The 8331-nt window shown below is 37.2% G+C and overlaps 1 protein-coding gene across 1 annotated transcript in view; it reads right to left on the bottom strand.

Moving 5' to 3' along the window:
- Positions 1 to 405: 405 nt before the first annotated feature.
- The window catches only part of LOC104995776 (zinc finger protein 271-like), a 12736-nt gene continuing 4810 nt past the window's right edge, over positions 406 to 8331 (bottom strand). The window contains 1 exon segment of the mRNA XM_010849760.1: positions 406 to 3559. Coding sequence (XP_010848062.1) covers positions 1560 to 3559 — 2000 coding nt within the window. The 3' untranslated portion in view covers positions 406 to 1559.

The following is an 8331-nucleotide window of genomic DNA, read 5'->3' on the forward strand; positions in this document are numbered from 1 at the left end:
CTAAACACTTAAGCACAAGGGCATCGTTCTTTCTTCAGTAGCACTCACTGCAGTGTCTGACACTGAATATTTGTTGAATTAGTGACTAAGCACCATACTCTACATCATTTCTTGTATTTTCTCACTTCTGTGCCTTTCTTGACTATTCCCTCCCTGCCCATATGCCTCTACTCCCATCCTTCAAAACTCAAATCTTGGGAACTCCACAAAGCTTTTCCTTTCTTTCCAATCACAATGAACCCTATCTCCTTTGAGCTCTTATAAGCATCTTATCTACCTTAATGATTCTATTGAGCCATGTTTTATGCATATGTCAGCCTTTATCACCATACAATTCATGATTTCTGGGGACAGTGTATTCTTTGTGTATACTAGAAAACCTAAAAAAAAATGTCTTGCACATAATAATTTAACAATGTGTATTAAAATATTAATTGGATGATTATGGGGGATAGTCAAAGTAAATAACAGCAGAATTTTAACAAATGGTTAATACCAGAAAGACAGGTTTTCTTACTTTTAAAAAACTATTTTTCAGTTGAAAATATCAAGTATACATAGCCTATTATCAGTATGTATGTCAGAAATCAACAAACAAAACCAAGTCTGATGAATGTTGCCATTAAAAAAAGATCAATAGATCTTTTTACTTGTAGACAGAATATGCTGTATGAATTAGTCATGAAGGTTATTACTTTAGCTAACATTTTGTTCAATCTATAGATGACAGGATAAACATAGTAGTAATCTTCATACTTTAACATATGGAATTTAAAACAATTATTTCATATATTCAGAAGCTGCAATTAAATGGTAGTGTTGAAATAACTTCAAACCTCTAAAGTTTATGGATGGGCTGAATTATTAAGAGGAAAACAAATTCATGTTTGCTGTGAACATTACAGAAACTTGAAAACTCATGCTCACTAGGAAGAACAAAACTTGGCCACAAAAAAAAAAAAAAACTTTCAGAAAATGGGGCACTAGAGTTTTGTAGTTAACAAGTTTAATACCAGAATAGCACAGCATGTTCACACGCAGGGACTTTAATAGCTAGCATTAGCATAATGTAGAACTCTCCAGCTGTCAGGAGATAAGTGGTATGCCAATTAGCAGAGTGAATGACAAGATAAGGGAAGGGTTTAAGTTTTCCCTACATTTTCTAAAATAACTTCTCTGCAACTGGTGATCTGGGCTCACTAAAGGTGTGAGATTATAACACTAATACATTTCTTTTTGAGCTCTGATTACACATGCCACCACACTGATTTTTACAATATCTGGTAACATTCTGCATTGTTAGACATTTCTTTTAATGATAGAAACCTTCCTCTTGTGGACTGTATTTGATTAAAAGACTAGAGCTTTTCTTACATTACAGCAGAAATTTTTTTCCATTGTTGCTGACATTCAGTAAATTTTCTTCACATTAAAGATTTTCCCTCTACCCACAGGATTCATTCTCAGAATTTTTCTTTAGTAATGTCTGAGCTCTGAGTTAAACTTTTCATTACAAAAATTGAATTACTATGTTTTCTCTCTAGTGTCTGTGTGTTTTTTTAATGTAGCGTGACAGCTGAACATTGATTAAAACCTTTTTCATAATCAATAGCATTCCTAAGATTTTTTTCTGGCAGAGCATCTCTAGTACTGAATAAAGTTGGGGTATACACTAAAGGTTTTCCCACATTCAAAGTGTCTTCCCCAGAATGAATTTTCTCATGATGATTAAGATCAGAGAGCTGGCTAAAACTTCTATTGCATTGAACGCACCTGTGGGGTTTCTCTCTCATGTGGATTCTCTGGTGTTCAGTAAGATCAGTGGATGTGCTGAAGGCTTTTCTACACACATCACATTTATATGGATTTTCATTCGTGTGGATTCTTTGATGGTTAATGAGATCAGAGCGCCGACTAAAGCCTTTGCCACATTGACCACATGGGTATGGTTTCTGCCCAGTATGGATCCTCTGATGTAGGACAAGAGCTGAACACTGACTGAAAGCCTTCCCACACTCATTACATTTATATGGTTTTTCCCCAGTGTGGATCCTCTGGTGCTTGATAAGGTCTGAGTTCTGACTGAAACTTTTGCTGCACTGTGTGCACGCATATGGTTTTTCTCCAGTGTGAATTCTCTGATGAAGAATAAGGTCAGAACTCTGACTGAAAGCTCTCTCACAACAATCACAATGATAGGGTTTTTCTCCAGAGTGTACTCTCTGATGTTTAATGAGGTCTGAGCTTTGACTAAAACTTTTATTGCACTGATTACATGTGTACGGTTTCTCTCCAGTGTGTATTCTTTGATGTTTCACAAGGTCTGAACGACGACTAAAACTTTTTGTACAATCACTGCATGGATAGGGTTTCTCTCCAGTGTGGATTCTCTGATGCAGAATAAGGTTTGAGCTTTGACTAAAGGTTTTCCCACATTCATCACACTCATAGGGTTTCTCACCTGTATGAATTCTATAATGTTTAATAAGGTCTGATCTTCGACTAAACATTTTACTGCACTGGTTACAGGGGTAAGGCTTCTCCCCAGTGTGAATCCGTTGATGATTAATAAGATCTGAAAGTCTACTGAAGGTTTTGCTACACTGATTACATGGATAGGGTTTCTCTCCAGTGTGAATTCTCTGATGCAGAATAAGAACTGAGCTCTGATTAAAAGCTTTCCCACATTCATTACATTTATAGGGTTTCTCTCCAGTGTGGATCCTTCGATGTTTAATAAGGTCTGAGTTCTGACTGAAACTTTTGTTACACTGATTACATGGATATGGTTTCTCTCCAGTGTGGATTCGCTGATGTAGAATAAGATCTGAGCTCTGACTGAAGGCTTTTCCACACACATCGCATTTATATGGTTTCTCACCAGTGTGGATTCTTTGATGTTTTATAACATCAGAACTCTGACTAAAATGCTTGTTACACAGGCTACATGTATAAGGCTTCTCTCCAGTATGGATTCTCTGATGTTTAATCAGGTCTGAGCGCTGGCTAAAACTTTTACTACAATGACCGCATTGATAGGGTTTTTCTCCTGTATGGATTCTCTGATGTATAATAAGATCAGAGCTCTGACTGAAGGCTTTCCCACATTCATCACATTTGTAAGGTTTTTCACCAGTGTGGACTCTTTGATGTTTAATAAGGTCTGAGCTCCGACTGAAACTTTTAATGCACCAATTACAAGGATAGGGCTTCTCCCCAGTATGAATTCTCTGATGCAGAACCAGGGCTGAGCTCACATTAAAGGCCTTTCCACACTGATCACATTCATAGGGTTTCTCCCAGTGGGTTCTTCGATGCCTAATAAGGCCTGTACTACAAGCAAAGCTTTGCCCACATTCATCACAGTTGTGCTGTCTTCTTTTAAAGAGGTTCTGATCCTTTTCACTGAATTTATCCCCAAGTCCAAAGAATTCTCTGCATTCAGGATCTTGGAGAACATCATTTCTGGGGTTGCCAGACTCTTCAGTCAATGGTTCAATTTTTGCTGTAATTTCCTCCTTGGAAGCCATCTCTCCAACACTGGACTTAGTCACACCATCTAAAACAGTAAACAAAATATAGATGGAAGATGTTCTCCATACTGTAAGAAATTTTAAGGTGAAAAAGATTAGTATTTTCCTATGAAATGTCACAGTATAGGAGTGCTCCAAAACACTGAAAATTAATAAATAATGAATAACTGTTTATTAAAGTGGTTTCTCAGATATGTTCTGTATATGTTTGTCACAAGAAGAGATCTGAGAATACTGAAATCTAATTACAGTAATTAGCAAAGTTTGACTATTTAGAGCTAATACATAAGCAACTTACTGATATATGTAAAGTAGGCAGTATGAATGAAAACTTCAGTGAGGGAGTTGGAAGGAGGTAAAAGGGAAAAAGAGAAGGAGGAGGCAGTGGCAGCTGTCACTGTGAGTGTATACCAACAAGACTGGTCATGTGCTGTCCAGGGGAAAGAAAGAAGCATCAAGCCGAGTAATGGTTAGGAAAGAAGCCTGAATTTCCAAAAATAGGTCTATGTAGTCCTCTACCTCTTTTGTCTTGATTATTAGAAGAAAGTGACGAGGAAAACATGATCCTTTTGAGAATAGCTATATTCAATGACCAAACTTCCTTACTAAGGTGTGTAAACCAGAAAAAGATTAGGGAGGTAGGATCAGAAATCTCTTTTGAGTTGATTTTTTAGGAAGTTATTCCTATGCTCAACAATACCAGATGTCTGTAATGGTAGAGAACATGAGAGCTCCACCGAAATTCTTGAGACTATCAGCCCATTCTTAAGAGGTGTTTACTATAAAAGGTACATCACTGTCAGACTGCAAATGGTCTGTAGAGCTAAAAACATGACAGAGGTTAATTTCAAGGGCTAAAATCCAAAATCCCAAGCCTCCAAGTGGAGGTTTATCCTCCTTGCCACAGGCAAAGAGTACTGGAAAAAGTGAAATATTGGGGTAAATCTAAATGGGCATGAGTGTCTCATGGAGTTTACAGTATATACGTAGAATTAAAATATATGGAAAAAATAGCATAAGAGGAGGAAGGTAAATGGAACCAAAATATTACAAGGTCTTTGGATTATCCTAGAAATAGTAACGGAGAAGGCAATGGCAACCCACTCCAGCATTCTTGCCTGGAAAATCCCATGGACGGAGGAGCCTGGTAGGCTGCAGTCCATGGGGTCGCTAAGAGTCAGGCACGACTAAGCGACTTCACTTTCACTTTTCACTTTCATGCATTGGAGAAGGAAATGGCAACCCACTCCAGTATTCTTGCCTGGAGAATCCCAGGGACAGAGGAGCCTAGTGGGCTGCCGTCTATGGGGTCGCACAGAGTCGGACACGACTGAAGCGACTTAGCAGCAGCAGCAGCAACAGAAATAGTAAACTAAGATAAACTATAATAAATTAAATATGTATGTTGTGATTTCTAAGGCAGCCTTTTTCAAACAGGGTTCCACAAGAAAATATTATGAATGACTATTTTCTTAATTCTTCCAAAGAGAGCTAGTACATCAATAGATGTATAGGAGAAACATTAATATGTTACTTACAGTGAATGCTTTAGAGCATTTTGGCTTAATTCTCTCACAGAATCACATTTGAGAAAGCCTATGAGGTGAAAGCTATAAGGTGACAGGTAAGTAACAATACAAGGATGTATAAACAATAAGCTGATAGAGAAAAAAACGGAAAAACAAAAAACTTGATAACATAAATAAATCAGGCACATGAAGAGAAAAAAGAAAAACAAAAAAGAAACAAAAGATGGGGTAAAATAAAAACAAAAAAATAAGATGGTACATTTAAATCCTAACATCAGGTATGTTACATGTAAATTAACTACTTTAATAAGAAAAGCTAATAGCTAACGTCATACTTAATGGTTAAACATTACATGGTTTTCTCCTGGGAAGAAGGGAGGAAAACAAGAACATGTTATCACTTTTATTCAACACTGTATAACTTCTATTCACTATTCATAGACAATGCAATGTACCATGAAAAATAAATGAGATATACAGGAAAGAAGTCAAACTGTATTACAGATTATGCAATCATGTATACAGAAAATCCTAAAGTGTCTTTAAAAAGTTACTAGAACTTGTAAAAGGTTTTATTGCAATACACAAAACCTGATTGCATTTCTGTATACTAGCAATGAACAACTAGAACCTATAGTTAAAAAGATTTTATCAGGTGCACTAAAAAATGAAATACTAAGAAGCAAATTCAACAAGGTATGTGCAATATCTGCATAATGAAAACTACAAAACATTGCTAAGAGAAATTAAAGACTTAGAAATATATACCATCATCTACAGACAGGAAGATTTTATATTGTTAAGATGATAAATTCTTCCCAAAGTGATCTGTGGATTCAATGCAACCTCAATGAAATTCTTAGCAGGCCTTTTTGTAGAAACTGACAAACTAATTCTAAACTCTGTGTAGAAAGTCAGAGAAAGGTCTAAACAATTTTGAAAAAGAGCAAAACTGGACAGCTTATACTACTTGATTACAAGCTTTACTACAAAGCCATAGTAATCAAGGCTGTGAGACAGACATATCATTAAGTGAATAGAACAGAATCTATAAACAGATCTAAATATGTACATACAAATGACATTTAACAAAGTTGCCAAGATAATTCAATGGTGAAAAAGTAGCTTCTTTACTACTTGATTACAAGCTTTACTACAAAGCCATAGTAATCAAGGCTGTGAAATAGACATATTCATTAACTGAATAGAACAGAATCTATAAACAGATCTAAATATGTAGGTACAAATGACATTTAACAAAGTTGCCAAGATAATTCAATGGTGAAAAAGTAGCTCTTTTCAAAAACAAGTGTTACAAGTGGATATCATAATAACCAAAATTAACTCTGACTCTATTCTTTACCTATTAAGCCACCAGGGAAGCCCTTCCTTATATTATACACAAAAATTAACTAGAGGGGCTTCCCTGGTGGCTCAGTGGTAAAGAATCTGCCTGCCAATGCAGGAGACACAGGTTCAATCCCTGATCCAGGAAGATCCCACATGCCACAGAGCAACTAAGCCTGTGCACCACAACTACTGAAACCTGTATGCCTACACCCCATACTCCACAGCAAGAGAAGCCATGGGAATGAGAAGCCCACGCAACGTAACTAGAGAGTAGCTCCCGCTCACCGTAACTAGAGAAAAGGCTGTGCAGCAACGAAAACCCAGCATAGCCAAAAATAAATAAATAAAATTATTTTAAAAATTAACTAGAAATGTAATATAAACCATTGCAAGGAGATCCAACCAGTCCATTCTGAAGGAGATCAGCCCTGGGATTTCTTTGGAAGGAATGATGCTAAAGCTAAAACTCCAGTACTTTGGCGACCTCATGCAGAGTTGACTCACTGGAAAAGACTCGGATGCTGGAAGGGATTGGGGCCAGGAGGAGAAGGGGACGACAGAGGATGAGATGGCTGGATGGCATCACTGACTCAATGGATGTGAGTCTGAGTGAACTCCAGGAGTTAGTGATGGACAGGGAGGCCTGGCTTGCTGCGATTCACGGGGTCGCAAAGAGTCGGACACAACTGAGCGACTGAACTGAACTGAACTGAATATAAAACCTAAAGCTGTAAGACTTGTAGAAGCAAAGTAAAGCATAGATGACCAAAATACATACATATAACTAAGAAAATACATTTGTGTTGTTTATGCCACCCACTCTATGGTTTTGGTATGGCATCCCTAGCAGCAAATACAGCATGTTTTTGAACTTTATACATTTATGGAATCATACCACATATATTTTATGACTGTTTTTTTTGCTCAACATTATGTTTGGAAGATTCACCCACAGTGCATTCATGTTCACTGCTATAATGTGATATATACCACAAGTGATCTGTCCATTCTTCTTCAATGGGTAAGAATATTTTGCTATTTCAAACAATGCTGATATGAATATGCTAGTACGTCTATCTCAGTATACATATACAAGTGTTTCTCTTGGTTATATAAATTTAGGATCAGAATTGTTGGGTCTTCAACTAGATTTTTCCTAAGTGGTTAAGCCACTTCACACTTTGCTCAGGTGTGCGTAGTTCACACAGTGCTATATTCTAAGCAACATCAAGTCTAGTCCTTTTTTAACTCATTGCAAGCAGGCTTTTATCTCTGTAAGTCCACCAAAACCATACTTATTAAAGCCCCTTATATGCTCTATCTTAACAAATCCAATGGTCAATTTTCAGTCTTATTCTTGATTTATTTGACATGGTTGCTTACTCTCTTAAATCATTTGCTTTCTTTATGCTAACTTACTTTTCTCCTATTCTCCATATAATGGTTAGAGTGATCTTTACATGTTATCTTGTGTAAAGAGCTCCACTGGTTTCCCATTTCACTGGGAATAACTTATGATCTCGTCCCTTTTTTTCTCTCTGCCCTCATTTCATTCTACACCACCCCTATCACCTGTCTCGCCCAGGCTTGCTCTGTTCCTGCTGTATGTGGGGCTCTGACTTTTGCTATTCCCTCTTCCTGGAAGACTCTTCTCTGTCACATGGCTTATTCTCTCACTTTGGTTATACCTCTAACCAATTCTTACCACCTCAGACAGGCATAATGCTTGGTGGGCCTGCATTTTCTAGGGAACAGATACCATAGTAAATGAGCTGAAATAACCAATCTAAGTAATTTGTAAGGTTGCTACTTTTGAGAGAGACTCAGTACTCTTGCCTGGAGAATTCCATGGAGAGAGAAGCCTGGTGGGTTACAGTGCATGGAGTCACAGAGTCGGACATGACTGAGTGACTAACAGG

Source organism: Bison bison, unplaced genomic scaffold (genome assembly GCF_000754665.1).
Source record: "Bison bison bison isolate TAMUID 2011002044 unplaced genomic scaffold, Bison_UMD1.0 scf7180017864286, whole genome shotgun sequence".
Classification (NCBI taxonomy): Eukaryota; Metazoa; Chordata; class Mammalia; order Artiodactyla; family Bovidae; genus Bison; species Bison bison.